At 37.3% G+C, this 18,280-nt stretch overlaps 1 protein-coding gene across 4 annotated transcripts in view; it reads left to right on the top strand.

Moving 5' to 3' along the window:
- Positions 1-1,000: 1,000 nt before the first annotated feature.
- Positions 1,001-18,280, top strand: part of LOC143028241 (alpha-mannosidase 2-like) — a 43,728-nt gene continuing 26,448 nt past the window's right edge. Inside the window, exons 1-8 of one of the 4 annotated variants that reach the window (XM_076190052.1) lie at positions 1,001-1,105; positions 4,806-4,926; positions 9,160-9,183; positions 12,107-12,291; positions 13,149-13,305; positions 15,242-15,389; positions 15,955-16,126; positions 16,282-16,422. In XM_076190052.1, the coding sequence (XP_076046167.1) occupies positions 4,807-4,926; positions 9,160-9,183; positions 12,107-12,291; positions 13,149-13,305; positions 15,242-15,389; positions 15,955-16,126; positions 16,282-16,422 (947 nt within the window). In that variant the 5' untranslated portion in view covers positions 1,001-1,105; position 4,806. Of the gene's footprint in view, positions 1,106-1,250; positions 1,273-4,805; positions 4,927-9,159; positions 9,184-12,106; positions 12,292-13,148; positions 13,306-15,241; positions 15,390-15,954; positions 16,127-16,281; positions 16,423-18,280 lie in introns of those variants that run through there. The other 3 variants (XM_076190053.1, XM_076190054.1, XM_076190055.1) reach the window with 3 other exon arrangements.

Here is an 18,280-nt window from a genome sequence, read left to right on the forward strand (position 1 = left end):
TCTGCAACACACACACACACACACACACACACACACACACACACACACACACACACACACACACACACACACACACACACACACACACACACACACACACAAAGCCAACTCCTTGTCCAGCGGAGTTGGAGTGCCCGCTCTTAATACAGCGATTTTTTTTTTTTTTCCAATCCTGGACGAGACTTGAACTTGGATTGGTGAATTAGGGGTCGAAACCGGTACCACTATACCGTCGAGTGTGTACGAGCGTAACAATAATAACAATAACAGCGATACATATATAGTCAAAATACAAATTGTGTTGGTTTTAGAACTAGTCTAATTAATGTGCAGGGAACAAATATCACCGTTCCTCACACTTCAACAGAAGCTCATAAGCATTCCCTCCTGCCGAATGATATCTACCTGAAAATCCCCGCCACCTGATGCTGTTGAAGCGTACCCATTGCACCAATCACAACTTATTCTTTCATAGGATATATTATTATTGAGTTCTAAAACACCAGTGGCATTTATAATAATAACCAGCCTGGTTGTCAGTTCATATTTGCCACATTTTTATATATCTGGCTGGCGAGCCATTATACAGGGGTGCTTATCACCTATTAGGTGAGAACCCGGTATTTTTTTATCTATTTCGTTATCTCTCGCCCATACCCTTTCTGATGTGATTGTTAAGTGACACATTATCTCTTATCAGCATTCACAAATCTTTCTCCATTTTTAGATTTGTAAGACTTTCTCTTTTCAGTGAAAAATCCAGTTATGTTTTTTTTTTATCTATTTTCCATTTCCAGTACTTTGTATTTTCTGACATTGAAATGAACTTTCCACCATAAGACTATAGGCATATATACGATCTAGATCTTTATGCAACAGTCTACAGTCCTTCGGGTGTATGTGTACATATTTATGTAGTGTAAATAGCTTTAATAAAAAAAACAGTGATTGCATGAAATCGTACGCAAACCTAACCTCGTTTTAAATGCCACTTGGCAGATGGCGCTCCTAACAGTTAGCTTCCTGCCTGCAAGATAAAGTGGGAAATGTAAACATTATACAGACTTAAATTATTTGTGCGGTCCCGGTACGGAGAGTGCTTGAGGTAACTAGAAAATGTGCAATACTAGCCATGAACCTATTTAACCTTTGCTATTTTACATCCGTAATTGAATGTTTATGTATATATTGGGGAGATCAGCTGTGGGAGAAAGAGCTGTCACGTCAGTAAAGCACTGCAACCGCAGAAGAGTGGTAACTGTGATGTCAGAGGTTAGCTGACGTATATTCCCTCTCATGTTTACCCACATGATGGGTGTAATATTGATAACTATTTAAGTTTTACAGTCCCAAACGTAAAGATCCGACAGACAAAATGCAAATTAAATGTTTAAATCTGTGTATGAGTAAACTACTGCTGCTGCAGAAATGAAATCTGCAGTTGCAGTAAATATTGATGATTGCCTATGAAAAGACTAAGGTCAGCTTCAAAGAGAGGGAAGAAAAATATGTATATGTACATACAAATGTTAAGTAGGTCATTTAGGATTATAGATGTAGTGTTTTAGTTGCCAATTAGTAAATAATGTCACGAAAGTAGAAAATAAAACGTCTCGAGTAAGTGGGTACCGTTATTATTATTTAATTTCTGTCATTATAGATGCTTTAAGAAAATTTCATCACAACCCTAAGGGTAATATTAGGTTTTATATTTATATACCTTTTTGTGTAATACTTATTGTGTTTTGTGCAAAAGTATCTCGAAGTATTCTTAATGTGGTTTCTAAGCAGTAGCAGACCTACTTTTTGGGTATTTTTAAGGTTTCAGGGAGTAATCACCCCCATTTTTTCTTTGTTTTGCTGTTGGTATGTTTATTTTAAACTAATTATACTGGGTAGCATGTTGTCAGAAACTAATAATAACAACTATTGATTTTTAAAATGAATCTGCATCACTCACCTGTGTCATCATATTTTGGTAATTTATTTTACCAAATAATTTTGATCTGAAATATGTTCTCCAGTATTATTCTCTCAGTTTAAGGTCAATGTGCCATTGAATATGCATTTTTTCTGCCATTGTAAAGCATTTTTTCTCTACCAAGTTTTATTGTAAAAGACTGGTATTTATGTCATCCTAGCATATGCCAACAAATTGTTTCCAAATGATCTCTAACACATTATTTTCTAGATAGTTTCTATCAGCAGTGTGCTTGTGAAATAATTGAACATTGTTATAAAAAGAAAAAGTATTATCTATCAGCAGTGTGCTTGTGAAATAATTGAACATTGTTATAAAAAGAAAAAGTATTATGCTAACATAATTTTTTTCATAAACAATTCGAGGAATAGGAAATTAGAATTTCCTGATTCAAGCTGCCTAGCTTTTGCTGAGTCCTGACATAGTCTGAAGGGCAAGCCCCCTGCCCATATATTCCATGCACACATGAAGTAAGTGAAAGCAAGGATAATGACATTTCTCCAATACAGGCTGTTTCTTAGGGTAGGTTATTACTGCACAATAATGAGCCTTTCTCATTTTTTAGATATATTCAAAACAACATTGGCACACTCCCCATAGACTAATGCACCAAATTTATGATTTTCATAACTCACTACCACTATTATTTTTAGCTTCTGATGATTTGTTGATATATACAGTACAGCATATATATGTGTGTAAATGTATATATGTGTGAATGTATATATATATATATATATATATATATATATATATATATATATATGTCTATATGTATGTATGTATATATATGTATATATATATATATATATATATATATATATATATATATATATATGCATACATACATACATATACCAAAGGGTTTTTCCCCCTTACATGAGGGGTAGCCAAAAAGAAAAAGGCATAGAAATCACTCCCACCCATTTCATTTCCCATATATTCCACTACTCTCCACCCTTCTCCCTCCCTCCTATCTTGGCACCTCCTGGATGACGGGTCATCCCTGCATCCTGTCCACTGCCCTGGGTCAGAAACAGTGTCGCAAGACACAGCACATCCACAGCAAGGCCACTTCATAAATTCAGCGACCCCCCCTCTCCGTCCCCTCGTGCAGGAAAGGAGAAGACGGGGAGAAATCCCTTTGGGCTGCATCAAAATTTTTCTCATACATACTTCCTCCCCCCTATCCCCCACCCACTCCCCCTCATGCATCACAGCCTCATCTATACACAACCCTTCTCCATTCACCCCTATCTTCTGTCCTCTCCCGTCCTTCCTCTACAGACATTCATCTCTTTTGTAAAGCCGCTTTCACCCCATCCATCCATCTCATCTGAGGAGGCACCCTCATATTTACTCCTTCCACCTCCGCATTCCACACTTCTTTTACTAATCTTTCTTCACTCATTCTTTCCATGTGACCAAACCATCCTAATACTCTTTCATCAACCCTATCCCCCAGCTCCTTTTCCACCCCTGTTCTCCTCCTCACCTCCTCATTTCTCACTCTAGCCAAGTAAACCCTATCATACTTCTCAGACATTTCATCTCAAACACATTCAAATTCCTTCTCTCTTCCTCTCTCATGTTCCATGTCTCTGCCCCGTACATTGCTGTTGGCACAATCACTCCTTCATATAACCTCCTCTTAGCATCCATTCCCAGATGTCTATTTCTCATTACACTTTTTAATCCACCAAGGCATTTACTCACTTCTCCCAATCTACATTCTACCTCTACCCCCACTCCTCCCTTGCCTGTCACATTCGCACCCAAGTATCTAAAACTATCCACTTCCTCCAGTTTCTCACCCTTAATGCTCACTTCCAGCCTACTGTCACTCTCCCCTTGTACATCTCATCACCTTACTTTTGCCCACATTTATCTTCAGCTTCCTTCTTTCACACACTTTCTCAAACTCTGTCACTAACTTCCACAATCCCTCCTCTGATCCTGCTACAAGCGCAGTGTCGTTGGCAAACAACAACTGGCTCACCTCCCATTTTTGTCCATTTTCTTTAATCATCTCCAACCCCTGACCCACTACCCTTGCATTCACCTCTCACATCACCCCATCCATGTAAAGATTGAACATCCAGGGCGATATATATATATATATATATATATATATGGATAAGTATTTTAGACAAATTATTTGGATGATGGAGAACATAAACACAGGGGAAGGCTCGGAACCCTAAACACTCTAACGTTTCGTTCGCGTAGAACTTCTTCAGAGAGTGTATGTAGAACTGCAATTGAAGTTTATGTACTAAATCTAATTATCTTTTCGGACACTTGGGAAAGAAAAACGCCAGAAAAACGACCTTTCCCAAGTGTCCGAAAAGATAATTAGATTTAGTACATAAACTTCAATTGCAGTTCTACATACACTCTCTGAAGAAGTTCTACGCGAACGAAACGTTAGAGTGTTTAGGGTTCCGAGCCTTCCCCTGTGTTTATGTTCTCCATCATCCAAATAATATATATATATATATATATATATGTATATATATATATATATATATGTATATTATATATATATGTATATATATATATGCACATATGTTATCTATATATATTTTATATATCATATATATTCATTATATATATGATTATATATATATATATATATATGTATATATATGTAAATATGTATATACATATATATTGATACTATGACAAATGTAACTTCATATATATATATATATATATATATATATATATATATATGTATATATGTATATATATATATAATTTGTTGCATATTTTTTAAGCTATTCATTTTTAGATATAGGTATATATATTTTTTTCTTTAAAGGATGCGTCTGCGCATGTCATCAATGGTGTTTGCTGGGACACTGCTCCTGGCCACCATGATCCTCTTGCACCAGCTTATCAACTTGCCCACTGACCAGCAGCACATGTCACACCAGGAAAGAGTAAGACTGACACTTTCTTCCTATATTAATAGCTATCTGTGGAATGTGTAGTTGTGTAGCCTATCAGCGAGAATAGTTTCAGCCCTCTGTATATACATCCCAGTGGGATGGTTAATGTCTCAGCCTGCCAGTTCAGTGGAACTGAGATTGAGCTCCAATCAAGGCTTGAAAAGCATCGCAATATTGCATGCTTTTATTGCCACTCTTGAACATGTGGACAGCAAGTGTGTTTGTGCATGTAATTCATTTTGGTCATAGATCACATGTTAGTCATTATCAACAGCTGTTACACACCTGGGTGAGAGCTCAGTCTGTGTATGGTTTGACCTTGCACACACACACACACTCATACGTGCACACACGCACACATACGTGCACACACACATACACACTCTTAAATGTGACAAAGGTTACAGAGGGTAAAAACAGTGTGAAAATGATCGTGATAAAAGTTGAAGACAGCGACATGGAAAGTAGAAAGGTTGTGGTGAGTTATGTGCCCCCAAAAATGGGCTTTTGGATAGAGGGTGAGCATTAAAAAATGTTAGAAGATACAAGGTATTCATTAAATGAGATGCTGAAGGATGGAGGTAACCTGTTACTTATGGGAGATTTTAACTGCAAGGAAATCTGTTGGGAAGAGATGACAGTGAAAGGTGGAGAGGATTTATGGGGAAATGTATTACTTGACATGATTATAGAACATACAATGACACAATGGGTAAGAGAAAATACCATATATAGAAGTAATGAAGAACAGTCAAGACCAGATTTAATATTTACAAGAGAACCTGAAATTGTGGATAAAATTGAATACAAGACAGCATTTGGAAAGAGTGACCACATACTAATAGAAGTTGAGCTAAAGGAGTAAATATATATGGAAAGAAATGAGAAATACAGAAAAGGAAGACTGATGTATAACAAAACGGGCTTTGAAAAACTTAAGAAATTCTTTCAAAATGCAAACTGGGAAAAATCCTACAATGAAGAGACACAAGTGGAAGAGAAATGGATGATCTTTATGGAAATTTATAATGAAGAAGTGAATAAATATGTACCAAGACAGAAACAGGAAAAGGTGTACATTAAGTGCTGGTTCAACAGAAGATGCAGTGAGGTGAAAGATAGAAGAGATAAAGCTTGGAAAAGATGAAAAAAAAAATTTAAAAGTGGCAAATATATGTCAACCATAGAAATGAATATGTAAAAGTGCGCAGAGAAGAAAAAAGAAACTACGAAAATGACACCATAAAAAAATGTAAAGATCAACCCAAACTATTCAATAGATATGTGAATGGTAAACTTAAGAATAAATAGTAAACAGAAAATGGTGAAACTATGCCATGTAAATATAGTATATACATAAGATGTAGAAATGGCTGAAGTCATGAACAATCACTTCAAGTCTGTTTTCTCCAGAGAAAAAGTACAGCATTGGGACAAAGGAATTGAAGTGCGATCCCCCCCACCCATGAGGGAAATAACAATAACACAAAAAGAAATAATGGATCATTTAATGAACCTTGACGTCAGGAAATCACACTACCCAGATGTAATTGCAAATTGGATACCAAAAGAATCTAAAGAAGAATTATTGGACAAAATATATAACATAATAAGTCATTCAATCAAAGAAGGAAAAATACCATAGGACTGGAAAAATATTGTACCAATATATAAAGGAAGAAACAAAGAAGAACCAACAGATTACAGACTGATCTCCCTTACAAGCACTGTAGCCAAATTTTGTGAAAAAATTATCAAGAATAGATGAATAAAACACATGGAAGAAAACAATATAATAAACCTGAGACAATTTGGATTCAGACAGGGATGATCATGTGCCACAAACTTAATCTATTTCTACTCAAGACTAATAGTACAAGGGATTGATGGGCTGATTTTACTTTCCTAGAGTTACAAAAAGCTCTCAACAAAGTACCAGACAAAAAATTATTAAAAAAAAATGGAAACATAGGGATACAAGGTAAATTACTAAACTAGATGGAGGATTTCTTGCATGGCAGAAAAATGAGAGTGGCGCTCAGAGAAGAGTTCAGCTCGGGAGAAGGTGATTAGTGGAGTTCCATAGGGATCAGTATTGGCTCCAATAATATTTGCTATTTAAGTGAATGGCATGGATGAAGATGTGCAATGTTACATGAACCTCTTTGCAGACGACCCTAAATTGCTGAGGAAAGTGAATACTGAAATGAATTGTGAATCACTACAGAGATACCTAAACAAGGTTTGGAAATAGAGCCAAAAGTGGGAAGTAGACATCAACATAAAGAAATGTAGCATAATGGAGTTCAGAGAAAGTAAAAAAAGAATATCAAAATATATGAAATTGGAACAAAGGAAGGAAAGAAAGTGGGATCAGAAATAGACCTGGGATTAATTATCCCAAATGACATGTCCCCTGATAAACGGATAAACAAAATTGTTGGAGAATCTTACAACTTGCTAAGATCAGTAAAGGTGGTTTTTACCTATTTAGACAAAGAAATGGTTAGAAAAATACTAGTGACACTAATAAGGCATAGACTGGAGTATGCTGCAACACTATGGTCACCCAGTACCAAAAAGAATATAAAGGAAATTGGAAGAATCCAGAGAGCAGTCATGAAAATGGCCCCAGCACTTTCTAACCTGTCATATGAGGAGAGACTGGCTAAACTGAAATTACCGACTTTGGAACAAAGAAGAGAAAGAAGCGACCTGCTCACCATTTAAGAATCATGAAACGCACAAAAGTCTTTGATAGAGAGGACTGCTAAATTGGGGCAAGAGAAATACAAGGGGACATGATAAGAAACTCAAAAAGGGACCTAAAATAAAAAAGAAATAAAAAACACAGAGTGGTGGATATCTGGAGCAAACTGGATAAAACAATAGTGTGTGCAAAAACTATACATGAATTTAAGAGCAAACTAGACACTGCAAAGTACAAAGATGGGACACCATGAGATAGCTCCCCTAATATACAACTAGATAGATATAATACACACACACACAGAGACCTCCTTGCCTATCAGAGTTGGAGTGCTGGTTTGCAGTGCAGTAATGCTGATTTTTTTTTTTTTCCTTGCCCTAGGTGAGACTCAAACTTGGATCACTGATTTAGCGGTCAAGAGTGGTACTACTGCACTATCAAACTGGTGTGTGTGTGTATGTGGATGTGGTGTAAGGTCATAGCATTACCAGGATATTGGACCATATGATTTATGATTTTCTCTTCCAGGAGGTTAACATCATTGGAGAAATCTCTCTTTAATTTTTTGCTTTGACCTCTTGTGTCACCTCTGTTTATTTTCCAATATGGGTAGTCCAGTTTTGTCCTGTTTCCTTGTATGTCTTGTCAGCCAGGCTTGGGATCATTCTGGTTGCCACTATTTTTTTTTTTTTTTTTTTTTTTTTTTTTACAATACTACATCTTTTCTTACTATTCATATATGTTTGTCATTCAGGAAATTCTTTACCCATTTCAGTGTATACCCTTTGAGACTAACATTTTCCAACTTCCATATTAATCTTTAATGCAGCACTATCAAAAACCTTCTCCAGGTCTAGGTATACGCTCCACTCAACTTTCTTGTTCATGCAGCTCATCAGCTGATAAATGAATAAAAAGTTAAATAAACAGACAAAATAGATAAGTGAATGAACCAAAAATTAATGGGCTAGCTACATATGGCTTTGCTTTTCTGAATCCGTATTGATTGCAAGTCCTTTCCTGTACATTGCAATTAATAAAATAAAAATGACATCACAATGTCAAGGGAACAAATTTGAAAAGACCACATGTTTAAAGGATATGAAGAAAAAAAATTCTGTACAGATGTGTAAACTCATGGAATAGCCTAGAAGGATGTTAGCCTAAGCTGGAATCATAAATTAATTTAAAGATAAGTATGGTAATTGGAGAATTAAGAGAGAGGACCCTGTGAACATAACCTCTCTCCTGAAAAATACAGTTGGGTAAATGTACAACATTTATGATCCTTTGCATATGTTTGTCTGTGTATGTGTGCCAAAATTGTTGTTCAAACCTTGTTGGATGTTTGTACACAACCTTTTAAGTGTTAACAAATAATAATTCAACAGGAATGAACATATATATTTCTGTATACTTTCTGAATACACTTAATGGTTATAGTGAAATATTGAATTTATATTTTACTGTATAAATTCTTTTCTCCCCTCAATATAAATCTTGCAATGGAGCAGCAACACATGTCCAACAGTGAAAGAGTAAGATATTTTCCTTTTGGTTTAGAATTGATATCTTCACCTTTTTTTTTTTTTTTTTTTCTTTTTCTCTCTCTCTTTTTCTTGAAGTTGCTACTTTGATAAACGAGTTTATTTAAATCGTAGTTTAGCATGAAATATATGTATTTTTGTGACATTGATTTTCTGTCATGTAAACAAGCTGCCTTGGTAAGAGTAGATTTGATTTATTAGTTAGATAGCATGATCAAGTGATTTTTTTTATTTTTCTGGAGCATGAAGTAACAAGTTGTTTGTCAGACTGCATTGCTCTGTAATGATTAAAGATTTGTGTCTAGGAAAAGTAAACTGAATATGTATAATTATGAAGATTTATTTATCATACAATCACTTAAACATAGGCTTCACAATACTTGATGAAAATTCAGCTCTGACTTCTCAAAATGTTTTGAAATGTTGAAATCCAATTCTTATTCTTACACACATGCAGACAAGACAGCAATACAAACAAGTTGATGTACAAATAGTACATAAAGCCCGTGTTGGACTGTGCCAGTCCACCGTAAACAGCACCCATCGTAGACATAACTTTGCAAATGCGTCACACAATTCAAGATAATGAGAACAATCACTGGTTGCACACAGACAACCCTTGTAGATAACCTACATGTGTAGACCTACATGTTAGACCAGAATTTTATATTTATGCAAGTGTGTCTATATGTGCAACACAGAATACATAATGTTTACTGAACAAAACCCCAAAGTATCCATCATCACACGTGATAAACCACCCACCAGCATTGAAATACCTCAAAGACCCTGGATCATTAACGTGACACTGTATGCAACACCATCCCATGACCTCTACCCAACCACATTAACATGAACATCTGTCTTGCTTCAGTGATCAGCATGGCTCCTAAGCACTTCTTTACTGCATTTGAAAATACCCAGCTGAGTGGGCAAGAAAGGTGCTTACCTTGGAAGCAACTTAAGTGGAATTAGCTATGCCAATATGGCATGAACAAGACCAAGATTCATGGCAAAAAATATGTTAGAGGTGATAGTGAAGAAGATATGATCACTATAGTGACAATACTGACAGACTGATGGAATTAATTTTGTTTACAAAGTAACAGTGAAGGTCTCCTCTTACTTTACCATGTGAATTAAGAGGAGTATATCACTGCTAACATGATATCATTGTCACTATGAAGACAGTGTGTAATTGGTCAATAATGCAATTGATATAACATTATTCTGTAAGTCCTAGTCAGTATTTGGGAATACCTATTATAACCTAACCTAATTGAAGGCCTCAGAAAGCTTCACATCAATGGACATATTGTGTCCGTGGCAATGGTGGTGGAGATATTGTCATGTCAGTGGTGATACTGACGGCAGTACTGATCAAACATGTTTTGTCCATGAAGTGAAAGTGATACTTTTGTCTTCATTCTCTGTTTTTATTTTAATCATTTAGTTCTTCAATTATCAATATAATTTTTAAGAAAGTTTGTAAATAAATGTACATAGCATATAAGTAGTTAAAAGAATTAAAACAAGGTTCTTAGCTAGACAAAAACTGATATTGAAAGATTCAGGCATCATCAGGTAGCGTAGTTACTTGACTTCCGTTGACAATGAGGGTGTACTGTATACAGGAAAGGAACTATCCATGTGAGATCTTGTCTCATATATATGATTAAAAACTTGGTGTACAAATGGAAAAATATATTTGCATAAGTAAATTTATAACTCGCATCTCATGCATAAGGGGACAAGGAGGGAGGGTCACTTTGTAAATAAAATGGCCCTGCTGTGGATGTGCTGTGTCTTGCTGCATTGCCTCTGACCTGGGCAGTGGGCAGGAGACAGGGATGACCCTTCATACATGAGGAGTTAAGATGTGAGGGAAGTGATGAATGAGATTGGAATGAGCAGGAGTGGATACAGTACGTGACTTGGCTGGCTACCTCCCTTATTAGGGGGAAGAGGCAGTTGGTGTACAGATAAGTAGAACATGTATCTACCCAAGAGTACATAAACTAGGTGTGATAATTAACTAGAGAATGAAAGTGTTATTCTAATGTTGATTGTCATACTTATTTTATGCACTTATAGGAAATATATGTAATATGATTAGGCAGACAGATGCCTGCTGGCCAATCAGGTTAGGACATCACTACTTGCGGCAGAGGTCGAAGTGATGGTGGTTTGAACCCTGCCACCGGAAAGTTGAACAAAGGGCTTGGTTCATTAAATTCTATGCTACAAAGTCCTCTGTAAGGGGCATCATCCAAGCCTCCTGGTAAGAGGGAATTTGTAACATAAATCAACCAATCTAAACTTATGCAGATACATTTTTCCATTCTGCATATTAAAGGACAGGATGCAGGGATGACCCGTCATCCAGGAGGTGCCAAGATAGGAGGGAGGGAGGGGAGTGGAATATATGGGAAATGAAATGGGTGGGAGTGATTTCTATGCCTTTTTCTTTTTGGCTACCCCCCATGTAAAGGGGAAAAAGCCTTTGGTATATGTATGTATGTATGTCCATATTAAAGCTATTATTGTATATAAGCCAGTTTTTTTTAAGATATATTTAAACTGTGAGCATATAAAGGTATAGGGAAACATGCTCTTTTTTTTATTTCAGTAGATCAAGTATTTATTAGTTCTGTGTCCTTGGCATTAATTGCTGCCAAGGAAGAAATAATTTATTACCTTTTTCACTCATTATTGCACCATATTCAGTATATAATGGTTTGCTATTTATTCTATTTTTGCCTTTCCACTCCTGAAATCCTGCCAACAAAGCAACACTTAAAAAGAAATTATATATGAGTGAATTTCAGTTGCTTTTTAAAAAGATATTGGATCTTTTGAAATATAGACTTGTAAGTGGTTGATCATATTGTAAAGGTTTGTTTTCATTATTCAGAAAGAAATGGGTGTCCTGGAGATGCGACTAAAGAGATTGGAACAAGATTTGCAATATAATCAGAAAGCCATCGGAGAAATCAAGTCTCTAGTGCGTCAGCTTACAGATTCTGCAAACAACATTAATGATGGGGCGAATACTGTGTTAGAGAAAAGTGACAAGGTCTTTCCTAACAAGTTTGACAGGTTTGTTTACTCAAATTGATGAATCATTTAAAAAAAAAAAAAAAAAAAAAAAAAAAAAAAAAAAAAAAAAAAAAAAAAAAAAAAAAAAAAAAAAAAAAAAAAAAAAAAAAAAAAAAAAAAAAAAAAATGAAGGTTATCCTCTCAGGCACAGGCAAGGGAAGCTGTTCTGTGGTGTGCAGAACAGAACATGGTTTGGGTGTTTTGCCCCAGGTATTGTCAGCATATCACACAAGAAACAAACAGTTGGAGAAAATAAACTTCGAATGAAGAGGGCTACATTTGGTAGCCGAAATATAGAATCTTCTTTCATTCAAAGTTTATTTTCTCTAACTGCAGGTTTCTTGTGTGTTATTTACAAATGTGCTACTACATTTCTGTTTAGACATTGTCTCCATATGTTTTATGCAGTCATTATGTAAGAGATTTTAGTGACACACCTGTAGACCAGAATCATGCAGTATTCTTCTGTGATTGGAGACTACTCTCCTCTCAAAGAAGAATTCTGATAACTTTTAAAAAAAATTTACTATCCCTGCTTTCTGTTACCCTTATTAAGTTTCTCTTTGCCATCTCAGTAATTTCATCTCTCAAATATAATGTTGTCCCCAGGGATGGAAAAGTTGGTTATTTGTGAAATGAAAAATTTGGATACTTTGTCTTGGTTTTGTCCCAATGCCTAGAGGACGAAAGCCTTCTTGTATCATGTAGAATGGAATATGACTTTGGTAAACTGAATTAAGGAGCTCTTTGAGGTTGAGAAGTGGAAGGATCTCTTAGCTTCCAGAATGGAATCTGTTTTGTTTGATTTGGGTAATTTCTTGTGTTCCAACAATGTCCTCATACTTTATTCATTGCAGGAAAACTGTTGAGGGAGGTGGGAAAGATGAAGGCAACCAACATGGAGATGGAGTACATACTGTGGGAAAGGTTTTGTACAACACAACATCAGTAGCTAAGATTCAACAGGATGACTGTATCTTCTCACAGACATCACCCATGCCTGCTGACATTCAAGTAAGTGTTTTTCAATATATCAAACATTATTCTTTGGAGTTATTGGTAAATGTACAGTCTAGTAATTTTGTGTATAAACCCATTTTTCCAATTCTTACCTGCAGGAATACCACAGTTCTCAGATGGCAATGGCTATCGGGATGGTCCATGAGTCACTCATATTTTGTGTATTAATAATGAGGAATGTCTGTGGAGGAAGGAGGGGAGAGGACAGAAGATAGGGGTGAATGGAGAAGGGTTGTGTATAGATGAGGCTGTGATGCATGAGGGGGAGTGGGTGGGGGATGGGGGATGAGGAAGTATGTATGAAAAAAAATTGACGCAGCCTGAAGGGATTTCTCCCCATCTTCTCCTTTTCTGCATGAGGGGACGGAGAGGGGGGGGGGTCGCCGAATTTATGAAGCGGCCTTGCTGTGGATGTGCTGTGTCTTGTGACACTGCTTCTGACCCAGGGCAGTGGACAGGATGCAGGGATGACCCGTCATCCAGGAGGTGCCAAGATAGGAGGAAGGAGGGGAGTGGAATATATGGGAAATGAAATGGGTGGGAGTGATTTCTATGCCTTTTTCTTTTTGGCTACCCCCTGTGTAAGGGGGAAAAAGCCTTTTGTATATGTGTGTATGTAATAATGATAATAATAATAATTGTTGCTCGAGTTTCACTGACTGGAAACCTGCAGCTCTGCAGTAGCAGATGATAATCCTAGACTTTACCATATCTCTCACTGGGAAGAAACATTGGACTCTGTTATATTAGAGTGGGACTATTTCCATGTCACGGGCGGTAGGAAGGGGAGGAGTAGGAGGGGAGTAGTCACTACAGGTAGTTGTCAATCTCATGGGAAAAAGTAGAAGAAAGCTAATCAAAGTTAATGATAAAAATATTGGGCCCAGTTCAGAGACAGAATATCCACTTCAGATGGAGATGTTTTGATGAGATTTGAGGACGAGTAATGGTGAGATTCTGATATCCATGATACAAAACCCCTACAAGCAGGTAACCATCATTGGTTCCATATTTTTGTTTTTAGTTTTTTTTTGTTTTTGTTTTTTTTATTGGGGATGGAATGGGTGGGAGTGGTTTTTATGTCTTTGTTTTTTGGCTACCTCCCTTGTAAGGGGGAAAGCCTTTGGTATATGTACTTTTTTTTATTTGTTTCTATCTATGTACCAAGGGCTTTTACCCCCCTCATAAGGGGTGCGGGATAGGTGGGGGAAGTGTACATGCCTGGGCTAGCTACCTTCCTTGCGAAGGGGAAGAATCCTTTAGTATATAGATATTTTATTGCTGATGTTTTAACTTTCTCCCTCAAGTGATCATTATTAAAAAATTCTATATACCAAAAACTTTTTTTGTCTCTTGTAAGTGAGATAGCCAGGTCAAAAGGCAGGTACCTACTCCCACCCATTTTGCTCCCACCCATTCCACTCTCATCCACCACCCTTTCCTCCTTCTCATCTTAGCTCCTCATGGATGACAGGTCATCCCTGTATCCCACCCACTGCTCCAGGTCAGATACAGTGCAGCAAGACTCAGTACATTCCTAGTAAGGCTGCTTCACTTAATTGGTGACCCCCTCTCTCTGTCCCCTCATGAAAAAAAAGAGAAAATGGAGAGAAATTCCTTCGGACTGTGTCAAAGCATCATTTGTACACAACCACTCTCTAATACCCTCATCCCCCACCACGTCCCTTCCTTGCAGTACAGTATCATCTATACACAGCAATTCTCCACTCAACACTATCTCCTGCCTTCTCCCTTCCTTGCTCAACAGACATTCCCCTCTTGCCCCATTACACCCCATCCATCCATTTCATCCTTGGTCATTCCCTCAATTTCACTACCTCCATCTTTGCCTTCCACAACACTTTTACTAATCTTTCTATAATCATAATGCTGATCATAGATTTAATATCCCTTATTGGTTTACTTCCAGATGCAGAATGTTTATGACCTCCTTCCATTCGATAATCCTGATGGAGGGGCATGGAAACAAGGCTGGGACATCACATATGATGCCAAACAGTGGACACCAGACAATAAACTCAAAGTATTTGTTATCCCTCATTCACACAATGATCCTGGTAATTGTTATGTTCTCATATGTGTTTACCTAGTATTATATGTGGATGTGTATATATGTGTACTGTACATGTGTGGCAGGGGTCAGAGATCACCCTTCATTCATGAAGTGTTCAGATGGGAGAGGTATTAAATGGGTTTTGATATGGATGTGGGCTTTAACTTGGCCTTATGCGAGTTGAGTCATCAGTCGTGAAGGAATGCTGCATGACTGGTCTATGGGGATGTCACTCAATTCCCTTAATTATTGACTTTTTAGCTTTGCAACTTAGGATGTTGGCAGGGTTTGAAAATGGGTAGCATGGAGATGATTCTTACATCTATTTGCATACACATACCAAAGGCTTTTTTCCCCCTTATAAGGGAGGTAGCCAAAAAACAAAGGCATAAAAATCACTCCCACCCATTCCATCCCCATCACACTCCACCCTCTTCCCTCCCTCTTTATCTTGGCAAGAAATGCAGATGAATGACACTGCTCCCTGTTTTTGAAAACGTGTTTGAAGATATGGAACATTATGTCGAGTTTTGACATTAACTGATTTTACCTGGCTTAATCTTTTACAGGTTGGATCAAGACTTATGAACGATATTTTGAGGAACAGACCAAGTTTATTTTGGACCGAATGGTTGAAAAACTGTCTGTAGATAATAAACGTAAATTTATTTGGGCAGAAGTGTCATACCTGTATCTCTGGTGGGAGACAATTTCAGAAGAGACCAAAACTGCTGTAAAAAGGTATTCATTTTGTTTTATAAGTATTTACTTTCCATATACCAATAGCCTTTTCCCCCTTGCAGGGTGATGGCTAAATGAAAGCATTAACAGCAATAAGAACAACAATAATAGAATTAGATAATAGTCAATGAAATTTTATATTTATGCTCTCACAGGCTGTTGGATCGTGGACAGTTGGAGATTGTGACAGGTGGTTGGGTGATGAATGATGAAGCTAGCTCTCATTACTTTGCCATGCTAGAGCAGATGGTGGAAGGACATGAATGGCTCAAAAACAACCTGGAAGCTAAACCCAAGTAAGAAAGGAGGTTACATTCTCTAATAAATGCTGATATATTACATTTCAACACCTAAAAATGACTTACATTATGTAGATTCCATCTACGAATACTTGTAGGCCGAGTGGGTTAGGGTGTCACTATTTGTGAAAGAGGTCAAGGTTATGGCATTTTGAACCTTGCCAACAACGAGTTGAACCAAGGGTATGGCTCATTAAATTCCACACTACAAAATTTTCTGTAAGGGACACCATCCTAGTTCCCTGATAGGAGGAAGTTTTGTGATGTTTAACCAAATCAATCAGATTCTATATATATATCTTTGTAAAAAAGAGAAGGTCACATGAGGGAGTGATTGTGCCCACAGCACCGGTGGAAAGAGATAGCTAATATATGTCAGAGAATGCCGAGATTGATTGGGCATATGGAAAGAATGGTTGAAGAAACAGCCAAAAGGAATATGTAAAGCAGAAGTGGATGGAGTTAACATGAGAGGAAGACCAAGAATGAGGTGGATGGATGGATGGATTGAAGGGTGCATTGGATGCAAAAGGAATGCAAGGAAGAGAGAAGGCAAAAGGTGGAGTGAATGGAGAGTGTTTGTATGTGGAAGAAGGACAAATGCAGCCTGAATGGATGTTATTGTCTGCTCTGCAATATCTTTTTGAGTGAATAAGGAGGGTATGTTGCCATATGAGCAGTCAGGGTAAATTGATTCTGGCTGTCAGGGCCTGCTTTAGAACTGCTGTCTCTCTCTGCTTTGCCTTAGACCTGAAAGGTGTGGTAGGGAACAGGGATGACTTCTTTCATGAAATTCATTTCAATTTTTTTTTTTTAAATTTAACAGTTTATTCAACAAAATATCACACATTACATTTTCATGTTGAAGATGTACATGTATACATACATTTAAATATTAATTTGTTGAAAATGATAAGATGGGATGGACAATGAATGGGTTTGGATTGGTGTGGAATGAGTGTAGGGTGGGTTTATGTTTTAATTGAACTTGTGAAAGTGGATGGCATGTGAGAATATATATACATCCATCTGCTGAAGAGGATCACAGATAGTGATAGAAATATACGGATCTCTTTACTTTCGCCTATTCTTCTCTGAACGTGGGTCATTAGTACAATTTTACCAATGTGCTAAGACATTACTTTGTTGTGATCTATCTACATACCAAGAGCTTTGTCCCCCATATAAGGGAGGTAGCCAAGTCAAAGCTATGTACCTACTCCCACCCATTTCACTCCCATCCACCACTCTTTCTTCCCTTTCATCTTAGCTCCTCATGGATGATGGGTCATCCTTGTATCCTGCCCACTGTCCTGGTTCAGAAGCAGTGTAGCAAGACACAGTATATCCATAGCAAAGCTGCTTCACTTAATCAGCGACCCCACCACCTCCATCTCCTTGTGCAGAAAAAGAGAAGGAGGGGAGAAATGTCTTCAGGCTGTGTCAAAATATCATTCACACACAAGCACCCCCATCCCCCACCCCTCCCTTGCATAACAGTATCATCAATACACAGCCACTCTCCACTCATCCCTGTCTCCTGCCATCTCCCTTCCTTGCTCAACAGGCATTCCCCTCTTGCTCAGTCCCCCCTTTACCCAATCCATCCAACCATCTCATCCTTGGTTGTCCCCTCAAATTCACTTCATCCACCTCTGCCTTCCACATCTCTTTTACTAATCTTTCTTCACGCATTTTGTCCATTTGTCCAAACCATCCCAATACTCTTTCCTCGGCCCTGTCTGCCATCTCCTTTTCCAATCCTGCTCTCCTCCTCACCTCATTTCTCACTTTATCCAGCCCAGTAATTCCTACCATACTTCTCAGACATTTCATCTCAAACACATTCAAACTT

Source organism: Oratosquilla oratoria, chromosome 9, assembly GCF_046742065.1.
Source record: "Oratosquilla oratoria isolate Oo_2021 chromosome 9, ASM4674206v1, whole genome shotgun sequence".
NCBI classification, from domain to species: Eukaryota; Metazoa; Arthropoda; class Malacostraca; order Stomatopoda; family Squillidae; genus Oratosquilla; species Oratosquilla oratoria.